Genomic DNA, 19,079 nt, shown 5'->3' with positions numbered 1-19,079 from the left:
TTAAGCCCCTATTGAATGTTTGTAAGGTTTTTCCTCAAGTTGCATCCTGGTTCAGATATTAACGAATAGACTATAGAAAGTCTGCAATGAAAGTAGGCAAAATTGATATAAATGTCTGGAAAAGTTAAAAGAATTTGGCTTTGTTAGTCTAGATATATTAGTCTTCAAACAAGTTTAATCTTAAAAACAGAGGTCACACCAGATTCCCTGGGTCTATTTCAAGCCAAACTGTAAGTAGCTGGCCATCTGCAGAAAGGACAACTAAACTTAAATACTGGGAAAAACTTCTGTCTCCAATCACATGTGCACTAAAGCAAAACCACAAGCCTGTATAAGCCCATTCTCTGATGTTTTTAAGAACAATTCAATGTCTGCATCATAGACAGGTTCAGAATAAACAGTCCTACCCTCAAAGCAAAACAACAGATTAACAAGGATTTTCTTGAGAGCCAATTCCAGCCCAGTACTTTTGCAAGTAAATCACATGGACAGTATGCAAGTGAAACAGTGTGAGATAAATTAGTATTTTAAAAATGGTAGGTCTGGATAACTGCTCTTAGAACTTACTTTAGCTCCAACACTGCAACTTCCAGTACTCCCAGTACTGCCACTTACTACGCCTGTGAATCTTGCCTCTAACAATTCTTGTCTTCTTGGGTCCAGGCTATGAAGCTCATCCATTGCTCCTAAAAAAGATAAATAAATTCATTATATTCCCTAATATTTGCAGTGGAATATTTTACAAATAAGCCAAACATACCAGTGGCCTACGCAAGGAAAGGATTTATACCCTCAACTTGACAATGGATTCACCATCTGTTACCTAATAAAGAAAGCACTCAATGAATTCCAGAAATTTTGAGGAAATTTCTGTCTATCAGAATAGCCTTGTCAATTTTGGTGAAAACTAGAACCTGTTAGAGGCATGTAAGAGAGAGACATAGAGTCTGCAGCATGCGATACACCAACCAGGCAATTATTTATAGATTAAAAACTAGCTGACAGCAGCAAAATACTTTCCAGCATAAAACCTCCCAATTCTGCAAGCCCCTTGTTCTCCATATTATTTAAATTGTTTAGGCTATCAACATATGAACGTCCAAGAAGAACAACTAAGAATCATAGGGAAAAAAGGAAAATCAAAATGTAGACCACAGTCCCCAACACGTGCAAGGGAATGCAGGGTTACAGGGAAGTTCGAAGGGCAGAGAAGCAAGGAGCAGGATCAGCAATATGAAAGGAGCCAAGAGTAACAGAGACACTTGCACAGGTGGTGCCCTCGACCGCCCTGCTGAGTGGGGTAAAGCGGCGCTGCTGGCATCAGCAGGGAAAGTAAGGTGGAAGGAAATGGAAGAACAAAAGGAGTTTCTGATGAGTTCAGCCTACATGAGTAGGCTGCAGCATGATGTGCAGCTTTCTAATTTGTATTTAAATCACTTACGGCTGTTTAATGAGTCTGAAAGATGATTTAGACAAATAGTCTTCCGTATTTACACAAACTGCGTTCTTTGTTTTTATCTTTTCAACTACTTGAACATTCAGTTTATCTTCAACTGGAAACATTTCAGTTGCTTTATTTTAAATAAGATATTTAATGTGAAAGTCTTTATGCACTATTTTAATAGCATATCCTTCAAGTACCATATAAAGTGATATTGCCTCATTTTTTTTTTCAACTAAAGACACAAGTTTGTGCTTTTCAGTCCCACAGGACAACACAGCAGTTCACAAAGGACTGCAAGTAGGAACTATGTATATTCAAATGGTTCTACAAAAAAAGCTTTTGGAATTCCCTTTTCATGAAAGCTACAGGTTGCAAAGTAAGTGCTCCTATGAACTTCTACCCGTCAGCTAAGCATCCTGACAACCAAGGCATCAGTGTAGCCTTCCTCACCATTAACAAGAGATGAGACACTTTCTTACATGACTTGTGGGTATCTCACAAACCTTTAACATTCAAGAACTAGACAGACCTTTATGTACTACACATTTTGGCCACGCAGCTAACACTCTCAGTAGGGAAAGCACTGGCTCTGTTATTTGGCTAATTCAAGTTGCCCTTGCTCCCACAGGAAGACAGACAACAGTGACTGTGGTGTCAGTGTCCCTTTACCACAGGCCCTGGTACCCAGACTTCTGATGGAAGAAAACCACACCAAGAGAAACTCAGTCAAAAAGGAGACATTCGGGAAATGTGTTGTTGGCAGAGCCTCCTTCTGAAAAATCAAACCACAAGTGGCAAGTTGAGGATACCGCATCTTGTGTCTGGAGGTGGGGGAGTTCACACATACACAGCCAAATCTGGAGCTGCAGGTCACTTTTTCAGCAACGCAGAGGAATTTCCCAGGTTGAAACTGCACCTGGCTTTTTATCAGCAGTTGTAATGCCACTTCTGAATTTGCCTAGTAAAAATTCCTCCACTTTCTACATATTTTAGATTGTAAGGTCTCCAGGGTAAAAGACTGTTTTACTACATGTATGCGCAGTGCAGAACAATCAAGAATCCTCTTCATTCCTAAAATGTGCTTGTGTACTGCTTTCAAGAGTTTCAAAAACAAATTGTACACTTCTCATATGCACAAAAATATATTTCTTGCATTTACACATTGTGCAGTAAGGCTTAAAAAAAAAAAAAAAAAAGGCAGATGTGTACAGCGTACCTTTCCTAGTATGTATGTAATCTATACATTAATGGGAAAGTATTGCTCTGAAAAAGCATAAGAAACTAATCACACCAGATTTGTCAGGCAAGTTTAAACGATTATTGGTTTTCTTCTTAACAATCCAAGTGTTTAAGTGTATGACACTCTGAAATAACCACAGTAACCCATTTAATGAAGCAGGACTACCAATATTTTGATTTACTAGCCTACTTGATAGACACTGCCCACAAAAGTTCAGCACTTACTTAAAATTACTGACATAACTAGCAATTACAAAGCATACACATACTACAGAAACAGATACCACCATACCCATTTTGTTTATTTTATGAAATACGGGAAAGCAATAATCATCATGGATAGCCAAGGCTCATTTTAAGAGCTACAGAGTAAAATTGCTACTGCCATCTCATGAATGGTACCAAGATACTAATGCACTAAGTACACCAGCACCCCTGGGTTACCTTCCCAGTCAGAACAGTAATTTAGCAGGTAGAGATTGTCTGCACCACAGATGAAATAACAATTCTTCACTTTTTTTGCTCACCTTTTAGAGCCTACACACACTAATGAATGCACTGAATTCTCTTCATTATTTCTGCTGGAGTGTTTTTTGGTTATTATGTTTGGGATTTTTGTTTTGTTTTGGTTTTTGTTATTGTTAAATATCCAGAACCAAAAAGTAACACTCAGCCATCCTGGTGATCTGAAGGACAAGATAGAAAAGCTGGATTCAAACCTTCATTCAACACACTGCAAATCCTAGGAAGATCTATTAAACTGCTTTCCTCATTCATGCTGTAATTTAAAATACACCATTCACTCCCAGACACACAGCTGTTTTTTCAAGAACAAGCAGTTCTGTACAATCCTTCAGTTCTCAGCACAAGTTACCTACTTTTAAAGGTACCGCAAGCTTTAAGACACTTCATGTAAGGGACAAAAAAATGAAACTTTAATTTTTTTAAACACCAGACTTTATACATTCTCCTGCTCACAGAATACCTTGCTGCCCACAAGATCAACGTAACCTAAATTGAAAATACACCCAGACTTCTGACTTTAACTTAATTCCTACCCCTGAAAAGCAACTCACTAACTCAAAGGAAACCAATCACAACACGCAAGTGCTCACAGCATACTTACAATGTTCCTAAACGGAAGACTGGCATTGCTACCATCCACCATTTAAACTTCTACTGTCTTCTGAAGAGAACACCTGGAAGATCACCCAAAACTCACAGAAGAGCCCTAAAAAAAAATGCACTTTTTTTCTTGTAACTGCTACAGGTATTGGAATGCTTCTTGTAGTTTTTCTAAGAAGTTACCAACACTGCCTAGCTGTTGTATTTTTCCGGAGTGGTGTGTACCATATATATCCTCTCCTCTAAAAACTAACATAAAATATACAGATTTCTTGTTCTAAAAAGGACACTTTTTGCAAGAACTCTTTGGAAAAGAACTACAAACTCCTCTGAGAATTTATTAAGCAATGGGTTATGTCAAAAGTCAAAGTTATAAATTCAGAGAAGCAATTTATAAGCTTTTTCATGGCATCTGGTATAATCAATTATACCATACTCTACCTTAGCAAAACAGAGGTGTAAGGAATCAGAGGATTCTCCATGGTAATCTGAATTTTTCAGAACCAGTGTCCAGAAAATAATAGAATGCAACTACACCTGTAGCCCAAAGCCCTACACCTCCAAATATACAAACTTGCAAAAGATCCAGTTATTTAACCAAATACTTGCTCAAACCTCAGTAAAACCGACATTTTACGAGAAAAAATTTAGCAGAGAGGATCTTTTGGGATATAAATGTACTCCAATGTCTCTCTCAAACACTACTAGACTACAGAGCAATTTGCAGACCCAAACACAAAGACCTGACAGATCAGACATATTTTTCTTTTCCACTAAATATGGAATCCAGAGCCAAGACTCAATCTTTATCTTCAACTCTCTTATTACCCTGAATGGACTCTTGTTAACTGGCAATCAATTACAGCCTGGAGACGAAGATCAACAGCTTCACACATTATCAGCTTTCTGCAATGAAGATAAAGTTCATTATGCAGAAGCCAGATTCTTCTTAGAACAACCCTCCCGATTAGATTGAGGCCCCCTTCTCCTGAATTCCAGGCACAAACCACCTTTCACTTAAATGAAAGGCATACTGGTTTGGTCTGGTTTCTCCAAATATTTGTTGGAGCAAAATACTCCAACACAGAGACCTATCTGTTGAATAGAAGATGAGAGTTCTGCAACAGTGCAAATGTAAATCGAATTTCCTGATGTGCTCCCAGTAGGCACTCAGGTTTTATGGTAACACACATAGCATGTGAATTATGTCCAACGTACTTTTTAGGAACACTTCACATTAATGTTGATAACATTACCATCACGTAGCCTCTGCACTGACAGTGGCATCCTTTAGATCAGTAAAACTAACTAATATCCAGCTAAAAAAGTGAGGGGTGGGAAAAGAAAGGAAACGGGAGGGAGGGAACGGTACACACTTCAAATGACAAAAAAAGCAGCCTGGAAAGCAGTTTTGGGGTTTTTTAAGTCACAATTCCTTTAAAGGTATTAAGCAATCTTTGAAGTTAGGAATACCAGACTTTAAGCATGGTAACCATTCCAAGTACAGAAACCACTGTTTAACGGCATTGCAATGCAATCCCAAAAGTCATTAAGTAACTGTTTATTTCAATTTGGAATATCCTAAAATGCACTGATCCCATTACATTGATGGTCTAATAATTTAACTTCATAACAATTGAGTATGACAGCTCTTGTTATTCTAGAATACACGTGTACCAGCAGATAAAAGAAAAGCTTTAAAATATCAAATGCAAAACAGACTATGAAAATTACTAAAAATACAGATTTTACAATCCTTACACAGTCTCCTAAAAAAAAGCGCCCACACAACTACTTTCTTTTCTTCTTGTGCAAACACGAAGATGCATCTTGTCTTTGCATCCACATGTAATTCAAGTCTTGTCTCATGTTCTCTTGCCTCATTTGGAAAATAACCCAAATCCCCAAAACCAAACCAACAAAACCATGCACTCAACTTCATTCTTCTCTCTTACCTGTCTGAAACTCTGGATATTCCTTAGTGCAGAACTAACCAGAGATGACTTTTTCATTCTCCAGGAAAATAAGGTAATGAAGCTAGCATTTCTGCCTCCAAGAAAACAAACTATTTGGTAACAAACTATTTTGTTGTTAGGCAAACACTAGCAAGTTATCATCACGTTGATCAAAGTCTCTTCCTGTTAATAGCAGAACTTCCTATTTATTACAGCTTATACTTTATATATATGCTTCAGTACCTCATAAAGCCAATGGAGAATGAAGCAACCCAAAATAAGTTTTCAGAGAAGAAGCACACAGAGCTCTGAAATACAAGTCTAATCAAGCCAAAAAGCACAGCAAACCAAAATACAGTAAGACATCAAACTGTGTGGAGTGAATGCAAACTTCTTGATTTTTAAATTGGAAAAAATAAACACCTGTTCAATTTAAAATAGAATATTTGGGGTGAGAGACTGACAAATTAATTAGACAAAAACCTCAAAGTTGACCTGTGTTGCTAAACCATGTCTTGAATAGTCTTTCCTCCACAGCATGTTTTGGGGAATCACAGAAAACATAATTGGAAACAGCCCTGAAAACTACTAATGTGCTAAGAAAACAAGTTGAGATGCTAGCATGATGGCATAAAGCCAAGCAGCAGTAACTTGAGAAGAGTTCAATTCCAAGACAACAGCAAAAACACAGCCTGCCCTTAGCAGAAGGCTTTGAAATGCATCACCATCCAACATGAATCACAACCCGAGGCCACACTCATTCAGTACTGTGGCCTCAGAAGCCAGGAAGGTCCCATTCAACCTAAATCAGCAGTCAACAGGGCAGACAGCAAGACACAATCTCTGAGATTTAAAGTAAAACAAACAAAAAAATCCCCAATCTATATATATTTACCTCCAAACAACAGCTACACAACCAAAGCCTAGAGGACAGACCGTTTACCAAGCCCTCTGGGTTCCAGCTCTTCCACAATACTTAATAAAGTAACAACAAACAGGTATAGGTTACCCATTACAAAGTTTAACTTGGAAATTTAGAAATGCTTGAAATCACTGCCTTTCCCATAAAAAACATTAATTTCTTTTGCAGAGAACTATGTAGATACTATAACCTCCAAACAGGTAAATGAAAAAGTTCAGGGTACTACATTCCAGTTAAAAACCTTCACTGCAGCTGAAATTAAACAGCAGCAATAGATGCAATAGAAAATGGGGAAAATACATCCTGATGTTCAAGTGAAACTAGCTGTCTGAAAAGATCTTAAGTGAGAAGAAATTCCTAAATGAGACACACACATATCCAAGCCCAGGGTCAGGAAAGAACAGAACCCATCTGACTAATCAAGAGTCATTTTAAATGCACAGTGAAAATGCAACATTTCTTAGCACCTGAGCCTGTAACACTGAAGCACACAACACAGGAAAAGTAGTATAAAAAATAGTTATCTCCCCTATTTAGGTACTTCTCTTTCCTAACAACCCCCCAACCCCACCCTGCCCCGACCACTACTAAGGTGCCCAGATGAACTTAAAATGCTTTTCTTAATAATCTAAAGAGAGTGTTTATTCCACAAATTGATCCTCTTAAAATGAAAAAGACTGTCCAAAGGAATAGGCAGAGGGATGCAGGCAAGCAAAAGGTGACTCATGCTTACAGGAGGCTGGGGGATGAAAGCAGGGAAAAAGCTGGATAATTAGCAGGCAGACAGATCAGGCTTTAGACTACATAAAAGGGGGAGCGAAATAATATAACTGGCAAATTTTGGCCTAAAAAAAGCACAACTATGGCTAATCTAACAAATTATAAGAAAAAAATAACCTTTCCTGTAAACATCAGAAGACAGCAGTTTTTGATAAATACAAAATTTGCATCTGCTGATTACAGTTGTTTGATTGTTGGATGCAAACTTGTTAAAATACAAAGTAGGGAAAATAAGGTTTTTTTCTGACGTGGAGGGGGAAGAACTGACCGATTTCCCATGAGCGAAAGAGTTGATGAGGAAGTGCACAGCTGTTGGGTTACCTGAACTCTAGCATTCAACATTTAATTCTTCTAGTGTTGAACAGGAAAACATTCCCTGTGTCCCTTCTCTCCACAAGATGCAGTCTATTTCTTTTTGGAAGTCTTTTTCAAAGGCTTTTTAAAAATGATGGCTGTAGCTCACTTTTTAAAAAATGTTTGAATGTTGTTCATTTCACTTTTCCCAACAGTTCAACTTTGATCTAAAACAAAAGAAAACTTTGGCTGCTGGATAGATAAGTAATTTTCTGCAAATCATTTTGCAACAGAAATCAATTCTTTAACACTGAAAAAATTGTAATGATCATTAGACTTCATCTCTGTTCTGCTAGTTTTTGAATTTCAATTGTCTGGCCAATAACTGGAAAGGAAAAGCGAATTAAAGGGAAATGTGTTCCTGAGGGAACTTCTGCTAGCACCTTGAAGAAGGACTTACGAATAAACCACTTGGGCCAACTCCAGATCAGCTAGTAGACATCTGTGGGTAACAATTTAAGAATGTTTAATTCACCCTGCCTTTCAGCTAGGCACCCAGTAAGGATCCCTTGGCCATTATGTGTCTCATCAGATGGCTGTAGGCAGCAGAGGCAGAGATGCATTTACAAGTTGCCTACCAATGCCTTTATTTGGCCACAAACCAACAACATATACTCATGTTATGTGGGTATACGCCACAAGGATGGCAACTCAGAATGGCTCATTCAATGTCAGGGAGTGATTCATTCAATAGAGAAGACAATAGCTCCCCAAGGGTCCATTCTTTTGTAACTGGGACTGAACCAGGCATGCAACTATGTCCAAGGCAAGCTGGTGATGCCTCACATCTGATGAGTCCCTCTACCAAACCCACCCTTTGGAAATAGAACTGAACTGCCTGAAAGCCACACGTGTGGTGCTTTCAGAGCAGCGCACAGGCCCCCTGAAGCCACAAAGAGCTCTTACTTCGGAGTGACAGCATTTCTCCTACATATTGCATGTAAGTAATTTCACTTTCCTTCAACATCACAGACAACAAACCCATTGCACAGGTGTAAACTCCACCTGTATGTCGATGACAGCTTTCAAGGCTGAAGTCTATCTAACAATTAATGGTGCTGACGGGTCTGAAAGGTGCCGAAGCTTTTTTGCAATATTCACTGAAACAACAGCGTGCTGTGTCTCATTTCAATCCTGTTCATTATTCAGAAAACAACATTTAGTTTTATTTGGCATGTGAATCCTTATAACAAGTCAGTTTTTAGCCAGCCTTTTCTTTATGCCAGCTTTTCCTGAAGGAATTCTTCACAGGTCAAATTTGTCCCATCTTGCCCCAGAAATTATGACGCCATTATTTTTGCAGTGTTTTTTCCGTATTAGTGACAGTAGTTGGCAAGTACGAATAATTACTAAAGAGATGCTAAGACATAGCACAGAACATTCAACATGGCATCTACCTATCCATTTCCCAAATTTCTAATATAACTCCATGTGCACCATGTACAGGAAGCGTTAGCATAGCAAATACTGCTATGAGCAACAGAACCACGACAAGGTCCTTCCTGAGTCTGTTGAATAATGTTTAGTGCAATGAATGAAGAGGAAAAGGACAACTGAGAGAATATGTAGTATATTACTAGCATCCTGAAAGCTGTTTATCTTGGAATTGCCACGCCTCAACAGCAGTAAATAGGACAGATTTTGAAGATCGCTACCACTGTTATTTTCTCCCCTCCTCCACATACCATAACTAGACAAAACCTGAATTCAACAGATCAGTTCATGGGCATAGTAAGAGAAACATCTGCTGTGCCCAACAGCAGAACAGTCCACTTGGAAGAATTCCCCACATCCAAAATCCCTCCCAGTGTCCAGTAATCCCTTCTAGGCTCTTAAAAACAATATAGAGCTAGGTACGGTCAGAGTGTTCCTATGTTGAAATCCCAAAGTGCAAGATCCTTCCCCGTAATGAGAGCCCTCCTATAATCAATCAAACAGAAAAGCCACTGCAAAAAAATAATCCACAGAAAAGTAGCATCAGTGAGTAACAACTCTTCTGCAATGTCCTGCTTATGAAGACTTACTCTGAACTCATAAAATCAGGAGCTCAAATAATTAAAAATTTGCTAAAAATGGATTTCCCAAAATGTTGGCTACAATACCATATGCAGAACAAGCCTGACAAAGAAGTCAACACTCTGAACATATACAAACTATATGGGTGATACCCTGAACATGTTTTTTTACAGTGAACGGTATCCATGCCTTTGAAACTTGTCACTATGTAACAAGTGTCATATTTTCCTGCTTTTTCAAAAACCTGGATTACTCACTTGTAATTGTTCTCTAGATTACTCTGAACTGCCAAGAGCAATCAAAGAACTGGTTCTGATCTGGCAGGATTTTGGTGGCTTTTCACCATCACCAACCTATAACATTTAAATAGCGAAGTAGCAGAACCAGAACATTTCAAAGAAACAAGTAGGTTTGCTAACATAGTCTTCACTGACCATTCTGCACTCATCACTGCTAAAGACAGTAATACATGAAAGCAGTTTATTGACTAGTTGACTCTGTCTGAAGTACTGCTCTAAGCATTTAGTCCATTTAGAACAAACATAGATACTGAAAAACAAATGCATCTTCAGTAAAACTCTTTTTTAATGACAGCATCTGATTTGAACATCTGCTAGTGACAGAATAATCAGAGATACAAAGCACTCATCTAAAGTGCTTTTAATAAAGTTTTGTTCGAGACAACTGTCAGTTTTGGCAGCAACTGGGTAGCCAACTAATACATTCTCCTAATGTTTCTTGTAATCTCTGACCACTATAGCCTGTGCTTGCAGAAATGTGATATTAATGTCTCCTCTGAAGTCTCCCATAAAGCTTTATAAACCATCACCTTAGGTTCCATGCAGCTTTCTCCTGGAAAGGGAAGATTCATTACACAGTTGTAAGGTCCAAAGCAGTAACTCCTCTATCTTCAGAGTTAAGAACAATGTTCTGGTTAAAAGAAAAACTACACTAAATGCATTGCTTTACGATTGTATGCTAACAAGTTATAAGAAAAATTAGAAGAAAACGTGATGGCACCCCTTTGGGTTGCTTTAGTCTACTGGAGATCCTTGGTCAATCAAAAGTAAAGAAGTCCTTGTTAGTGTCCCATAGGGCAGTATCAGTGTTGCTGTACTGCACTGTACTACTACAATGATCAATAAACAAATATACAATACGCAGACAAGAAGTTTATGTTTATAATCCCCCTATAAGGTAAGAAAAGCCTATTTATGTTTTACAGAAAGCACCTAACTTCTTGGCCAAAATTATGCAAGACATCTGTGGCAGGAACACTAGAAGACTGTCTTCCTAGGTAGCAAACATCTGCCTTGAACACAACATTATGCCAAGAGAGAGAAAAAACTAATACAGCCTGGGCTGCACACATGCAGGTGACGTGCTGCCTGCCTATCAATACCAGCTCCCTTTTCCCCTCTGTGTAGCAGAATCTGCTGCAATTAACTGTTGCTTCCGGACAGCTCTGTAAAAGGTACCCAAACAGAAAAAGAAGCAGAATTTGCCCATTTCAGCCTCATTTGCTGGAAAACCACACACACCCTGTCTCCTTGAGGAGGAGGCAGTGAGCAGGGAGAAGCGAGTTCACGGGTCACTTATTGGTGATGCAGACTAACAGGTCACTAGATAACAACAGTTTTGTGATACTCTCAAAAAGTGAATCACACTATGAACAAAAGCTCACTACTTTCCACCCCTCTCTCTGTTTCTATGCTGAAAAGGACTAAAAGCCTGGAGCGCTTCTGAAGAAAAACATCTACCTAGAGAAATCCCAGAAAGTGCAGCAAATTTCATTTACTGCATTCAGTTATCTCTAAACCCTCGAGTCCACGAAATGGCTGTTCTGCAAGAATTTAAAATGGCACGGGCATTTTGCCCGTATCAAAAATAAACAGTAGTTTCTGCTATCTAAGGAAGGAATGAGAAGGAAGTTAAAAGCAGAGGTCACCTACTGAGCAGGAAGAGAGCAAGCAATGCCCCTTCCCATAGGGTTTCTGGTTCTCACCCTCAGTCAGAAAAAGTAAACCACAAAGGAACAAACATAAAATGTGCACCTTTTCCCCAACCAGATTTGTCTGGAAGTTATGTATAGGATAGAAAGGCAAGCCAAAAAACCCCAACAATTTGTCAGAATAAATATATCTTATTTTTCTGAGTTATACTACCAGTCATCTGGTATTTGAAAGCTGTATTTGTGTCAACAGGAGTGTGTTTCAGTTTTTAATTCCCTGAACTTCCTAATCCCCTTACTTCTGTTGCTCCTACTGCCATTTCTGCCCTCATGATCTCCAAAATCTCCCCAGTGCAGACAGCCCACCGACCCTCTAGGCAGAGACAAGCGCCTTGTTCCCCCCAGCACACAGGACACCATGAACAGCTGATAGCAGCACGTAACTCTTAACTTACGTTGATTTTGCCATTACATGGTAAGGAACATACTATAAGAAATTAAAAAATCCTAAGTCTTTCCAAATGCATTAATCTATACCTTATCTAAATAGATAAACTGCACACACAAAGCTGACATGTTACCGACTACACCTACATTTTCTTAGGACCTTGCAGAATTGCTCCCATTCTAAAGACAGGGAAAAAATGAGACATGTACAAAATCACACATGAATCAGTGAAGAATCAAGTTTAAGGCTAAGGGAAAAAAAACATTTTAAACTTTGTACTCATCCTTATTACAGCACAGCTACAAAGCCCGTTGATACCAACAATCTACATGAAATTCAGTTGCATGCTTGTGTACTGAACACTTTTAAAAATTCAGCACCCCCCCAGTTCACAAAGAAACATCCTATGCAATCATTTGTCAAAAATTTGGTTTTAGTGTTGCTCAGCATTATCATTAAAAAAACCTGCATTACAGCCATTTCTCCTATCAGCGCTCATTGCCTAATTTTAAGCCAGCTCTCTTTTCTGCTATACTATCACTTCCACTCAAGTTTTAGAAGAGAGAAGGGATTCTCATTCCTTTCAACACAGTCTCTTCCTGAGAACTGCCCATCTTGCAGGCTGAGTGAAGAAAAGACTTCATGGAAAAAATTCTGCGATCACGTGGTTAAAATTTTGTAACTTAAATGCAGTTAAAGCCCTGAAGGCAACCAGAAATCAGAAAAGGACAGAGATACAAGTCTCTGGTATTGCAAATTGAAAAATAAAATTATTTTTTCAGGTATCTATTCTAAACTTACTTTGACACCAGTAAAAATACTTATGTGCAGTTAACATCTCAATCTGCCATGGAAAAGCACCTGAAAGCTCAGCTGCATGCATACTACTCGTTGCCCTAGAAAACTAACACGTCTTCTTAGTTAAAGGGTAAGGATGCTTACACTGGCTTCTGTAGATCACTGCGGCCACAATATAAGCTGAACAAGTGTCATCCAAGTTCTCTGCCCCAACTGGCAGGAGACAATGCAGAACTTCTTAAAACAGCTGCCACCAGAGGCAGGGAAAGACCATGAGATTCCTCGGACCTCCGAAGGGGCTTCCTGGTGCCTACTTCCCACAGCCGGCCTGCCAGCAGCCAGCCAGCGCTACCAGGAGGGAGCAGCCCACCTTACCAACCGCTGGCAAACCGGGATGCGTTTCACCTGGCATAAATTTAACACAACTGCTTCCACACGCCTGACTTTGGGCTTAACTAGACACCAAGGTAACGACACAGGAGATGTTTTTTAAACTGAAAAAATCTATAAAGAAATCTATGCTGGACTTAGAGAGGATCCAGAACTGGGCCAGGCTTACCTCCATCAGTTAGTAAGGGACAACAGTCCAAATGAGACCAGTGCCTCTACCGTCAGGCAAGGCTAAAGCCCTGATGAGTCTCCAGATGTACCAGGGTACCTGCAGTGCACACGCCATGCTTTTCGCCTCCCAGGGCACTGCTTTGGCGGGCTATCTCAGTGACAAAAAGACAACTGAAATTTAAGAACTAGTAAAAGCAACTGAATAAAAACAGGTCACTAAGGAGAAAGTTTCACCAGCGGCAGTTCCCAGGGAGAAGCAGCAGGTTGGGCAGTGGCTGGCAGCAGGGCAGAGGGATGCTGTGTGCCCCCAGAGGGGGCAGCCGCTGCTGCTGCGGCTACCTGGGGAACGTGCACACGGGGCCAGCCAGCACACGGGAAAAATCTGGAATAGAAGTTGGCAAATGCAAACACAAATGACTGCGTACACCACACAGGTTTTGGTGTAACTTTTAGAAAAGAAAAAAAACTATCAGTTTAGTCTCTAACAAAACCCTTCTACATCCCTAACAGCCAGTCACACTACCTATATTGGTAGCCACCTGAACCGCTTTCACATAACAAAATACGGTTCTGTGAGTACTACATGCTAACGTGATTACTTACCATGAGAGAACTTGTACTAAAAATGTCTTATTTTGCCAGAAATACTCTTCCACTCAAGTATCCTTGCACCACTCATATAACAAGCCCAACAGATTCAATTACTTGATAACAAAAAGTGACTGTAATGACCTGTCTTGACTCACAACCTAAAAATCATCAGAAATTCCCATTATTAAAGACTGAAGAAACACTAACATCATCTGTTATTTCCTAAAAATCCCTCATTTGGATCTTTAGCCACAACAACCTTAAACTAGATTTTGCCTTTTCTCAAGTGGTAACTGGTGGTCAAGCAAAATTTTGACACCCAAGATAAACGAACATTCCTCTCCGGTCTTTCCAGACACAGGCACCTGCAAACTCCTAACTGCATGAAGCACTCACCGCTGCTGCCAGCACTACAGCAGGAGAGCTCCTGTGCAGGGACACGAGGAGAGACTCCCAGCTACATCCCTGCAAATCACAGCACCCAGCACCCTTCCAGCTAAGTGCTGGCGGTCACTGCTTCAGTGTCCGGAAGGTTCCTGCTTCTACCGCATCGACCTGGTCTCTTTATCAATGGCTGTCCTCCCTCCAGCAAAATCAACAGCGTGTGCAAATGAAAGCTGAGCAGAGGGACTGCAATTTGAGGAGGAAAATGACAGTTTAGGGATGCACAGGGGAAGCAGAGGAGCAGGACAAGACTGGAGGTCACCCTTGTGGCTTAGCACTGGTCAGGAAGGTTGGGAGGTGGCAGGCTTGGGGACCTGGTCTAGGAGCACAGACCCCACCTGGAGAGCCATAGGGATGATGGAACACTGCCAAATTCCACAACTTGTGACAGTCAGTACTGCTGCCTCATTGCTCACTTCCCTTAGAAAGACAGGATTCCAAAGCCACAAGAACAACAAAACAGTAAAAATAGCAGCTTATCTCTGTCTCTCTCTTTTTTCGTATGAACAAACTTGAAGAGAGATTTAAGGAAAACAGCAGGAAGGTGGTGTCAGACGCTGGCAGAGACTGGTGCCTGTTGTTTGCACTTCTCTAGAAGAGAAAAACAAGTGAAAGGCTTGGAGGGAACAGCACGTTGTGATTTAGCCAGGAGAACAAATCAGGTCAACTTTCAATCACACGACACTGAGGGAAAAAAAAAAAAATCACTATTAAGGTCATTTACTGGAAATGATTTTGTTGTCACAGCTTCAGTATTTCATTCTCAAATTATGGTACATGTTGCAAGTATAACAAACAGGGAGAAAAATGCAAGAAATAGAATATTGAAATATAGTATTAATATATAATCTAATACAAAACCAGACTCTGCTTTTTTGTGAACTCTACATGTTTCTATTCTTCTATTTAAAAGCAAACAGCAATATAAAAAGCTAAAACTCAAGATATGGCAAAACTAGGCACCATTAATCTAGCAGCTGAATTTCATATCATCCGAAATACTCATCAGCAGGTTTAACAAAATTATATATTTGAAAAAATAACACAAGTTTTAAGAACTATGTAATAAGAGACAACAGGATTGTAGAACATTTTTACTAAAAAGCAGCTGAAGTTTTTGTGTAAGCTTAGCTTGTTTATGAGACTGCTATGGGGAATGAGGGGGGTCCTAACAACAACATTAGTATTCCTAACAACTAAACAGACAGCTCATCAAGGCTTCACACACACATTTTGTGTATATATAAAAGTGTGTACATGCATGATATATAAAATTGCCTCTTCCTCAACACCAACCACTTGGATGTTCTGGACGTGACAACATGCATCAAGCAAGGCACCAATAAAAAAAAAAAAAAAAGAATCTATGAATGCAGAATGCAAAATACCATCTAACAAGGAAGCAAAGGCCATGAGATTTGCCTTTGAACACTGGTGTTACCCCTCTTAGGCATTATTAGCATCACAATAATTTAATAATACAATTTAATTAGAAAGAGGTAATATGCAATCTGATTACGTAAGTAGAGGTAAATTAAATAGGCAATGAACTTCTCATACTGAAGCAATAACATGCACAGCAAAAAGTACTCTTTGTATCTCATTAAAAAATGTCAAACCTGCATCTTCAGAAATTACTTCTATTTGTATCCTATAGTAACTTCAAAATATGAAAATTCCAATCCTCATAATGGCCTTTCAAAATACTAAATACAAAGGTGCTATAACAAGATTTACGCTGCTTTATTCAAAGTTAAAGCTTGTAGAAAACTTGTGAGATAGCCTTCTACCAGAGTTCAGTACCATGAACAAAACTACTGAAACTAAAATGCAACCCTAACAATCAGAAAGTTTCCGAAATATGTATCAAAAACACAACCACCACTCCCAAACAACAGCCAGCTCAAGGAATAACTGACTTGCAAAAGAAACAAAAAATAAACAAAAAACTTAGTGACTAACACTGATAAACCTAGTCTTAATAATCTATAATCACCACTACTACTACTACAACAAAAACAACAACAACAAACCAAAAAAAAAACCCCACAAAACTTTATGAAGATAATCACACCACCTAGACCATCACCACTCTTCTCACCACAGTGTAAGTTCTCACCTGGCTGGTAAAAGGAACACACTGGGGGGTAAAGAGCTGGGAAAGGGAAGCAAGACATTCCTGGACATACCTTAGCAATAACAAAGGGCTTTTATTTTGAGAAGTTTCAAATCTTCTGATATATCTTTTAATACAACTTTTCATAGAACTGTTAAAAACAGATCACTACCCATCAAGACTAAAAGAATTTGACAACAAATTAAGACCTCCAGCATATTACCTGCAAAATGTTTTCCTTAATAAACTAACATAGTATTTCTAAAAGATAAAAAACCCAAAGCTATTTCAAAGTTACTCTACTTTTCACCATACAAACAACATTAAGAGAACTGGTTTCATTACAGTCTTGTACGTGCACATACAGTTGGTCTTTACAATGATATTCCTTAGCAAAATATAAAGCTTGCTGTAAGTCACCAGTGTCAACCAAAAAGAATTTGTCCTGTCTAAACAAATAAAACCCATTTAAACTATAAATCTGTATATATTAAAAATACATGTTTCTATCGATGTTAAAGAGAATATTATTAATGCGTAGGTTTTATTTACAAATGCTTTATAGTGAAAATATCAACTTATTAAAGGACACTATTTCTCTCATCACTTTTACTAGGAATAAGCTAAGAAGTAACAAAGACAGCAACCTCCCTGAGGAACAAAATAGCTAGAAAGAGGGTATTAGGGCGCACACACAAAAAAAGGCATTGGCTGAAGTACAGCTGCAAAATTTAGGACAAAACTGGGACCTATGAGAGCACAGCACTAACTAGAAAAAACAATACTCAACAAATAGAGCTATGTAGTGTACACACCCGAATAGCCTAAGCCACAGGACTGAAAGAAGTATTAGAAATCCTACTTGTAGCATCATCTGAATTTGTCTTCATAGAATCAAGAATCTCAGTTGTGGAAAAGAGAAATGGGTAACACCTCTGCTGTTAAAGCTGTGTGTTCCCAAGGACATCTGAGACCCACTGAGCAAAGACCAGGATCTAAATTGTATTTTCAGACTTACAGGAGTTATGAAAAACAAATTAAATATTTATTTGTATATTTAACATTACTTTCCAATTTGTGGCCTTTGCGCATATAGTTCAGAGGTTCTATTAATCACCAAAAAAAATAATAATTTGCAATCCACCAGAAGCTACAGCTGCAGGACCCAGTGCCTGAAACATCTACAAGCTTTTGAGCTCAAGGTACAGTCATAAAAATAAGTATCTAAAAGGTTGGGTGTATGTGACATCATACAATAGGTTTTTCTAGAAAAGCATCAACATTTCCTGTTATACCCTCAAAAAACATATTTTTCCTCATTTTCTCTTATAAGTATAGCTGTATTAGAAGTCCAAAGAAAGGGAATCCAGTACTCGCCAACCTCCAAGTAATTATGGTAGGGTTTAATTTCCTGTAAAAGGCACTCTGGAGTTTTTTACCACCATCCTCATCTCTCAAAATGTGAAGTGCGGAGCGCTTTGTTCTTAAGGACCTTATAAAGAAAGCACCACAGCCTTTCAGTTTCCACCCACCCAAAACCGTGCAGATATGATGAGGCAAGATACATTGCCTAATGCTCCTGCTGCCACCTCTCAGCAAGCAGAGGTGGTCCCAGGGAATACTGACCTTTTTAGTGACGTTCAGTTTCACATAAAAGCTCCAGTAAACTGTTTCCCATTCCAAAGCAACCAGATTCCTGTCACCATTGTGTAATCATCCAATAACCCCTAGCTTTCCCTCTAAATCCTTAGAGGACACTTGTCAGCCTCAGAGCCTCTCCAGCTAAAGCTAAAAAGGCCTTTTTAGCACAGGCTGAATAATTTTTCTTATTTGTGTTATTTTAAAAATATGCTCCAGCATTAAACTTGGAGTGATAAGAATCTATGGTGAGGTTTAAAGTTTATGATCTATTAAATTCATACAAGGGAAATACATTCAAACGATATAAACTTTAATGCTCTGCTGGCAGCCAAAGCAGCACATGGCTGGAAGCCGCCAGCGAGCCGTCCAAAGCCCAGCCCTTGAAGCGCTCAGCTGGCTTTTGCCAGCAACTTCTGCCATTTTCGTTCATTCAACTACTTCAAGAGTTGGTTCACTTGAACTACTAAAAAGCAATTGACAACCCAGAAAGCAGGAAAGCCTGGCTTGCTTTTCCAAAAAATGAACAAGAAGGAATGGTAACTGGATTTGATCTATTACTCTGAATCTCACAAGGCACAATGACCAGAAATAACTGACTCATTTCACAAACAATTCTACTTAATTTGGTTTAAATTCAAAACACATTTGGATATATTTGTTTCTTCTTATGTATCTAGCACAATTAGCATTCATT

General features: G+C 39.0%; 1 protein-coding gene across 7 annotated transcripts in view; it reads right to left on the bottom strand.

Annotated features, from left to right (window-relative positions):
* Window positions 1-19,079, bottom strand: part of TLK1 (tousled like kinase 1) — a 91,501-nt gene that overhangs the window by 44,655 nt on the left and 27,767 nt on the right. For all 7 annotated transcript variants that reach the window (XM_055718285.1, XM_055718284.1, XM_055718281.1 and 4 more), the window contains one exon: window positions 568-686. In XM_055718285.1, the coding sequence (XP_055574260.1) occupies window positions 568-681 (114 nt within the window). In that variant the 5' untranslated portion in view covers window positions 682-686. Of the gene's footprint in view, window positions 1-567; window positions 687-19,079 lie in introns of those variants that run through there.

The sequence above is a fragment of the Falco cherrug genome, chromosome 8, assembly GCF_023634085.1.
Source record: "Falco cherrug isolate bFalChe1 chromosome 8, bFalChe1.pri, whole genome shotgun sequence".
Taxonomy (NCBI): Eukaryota; Metazoa; Chordata; class Aves; order Falconiformes; family Falconidae; genus Falco; species Falco cherrug.
This window is presented reverse-complemented; position numbering and strand designations above follow the sequence as displayed.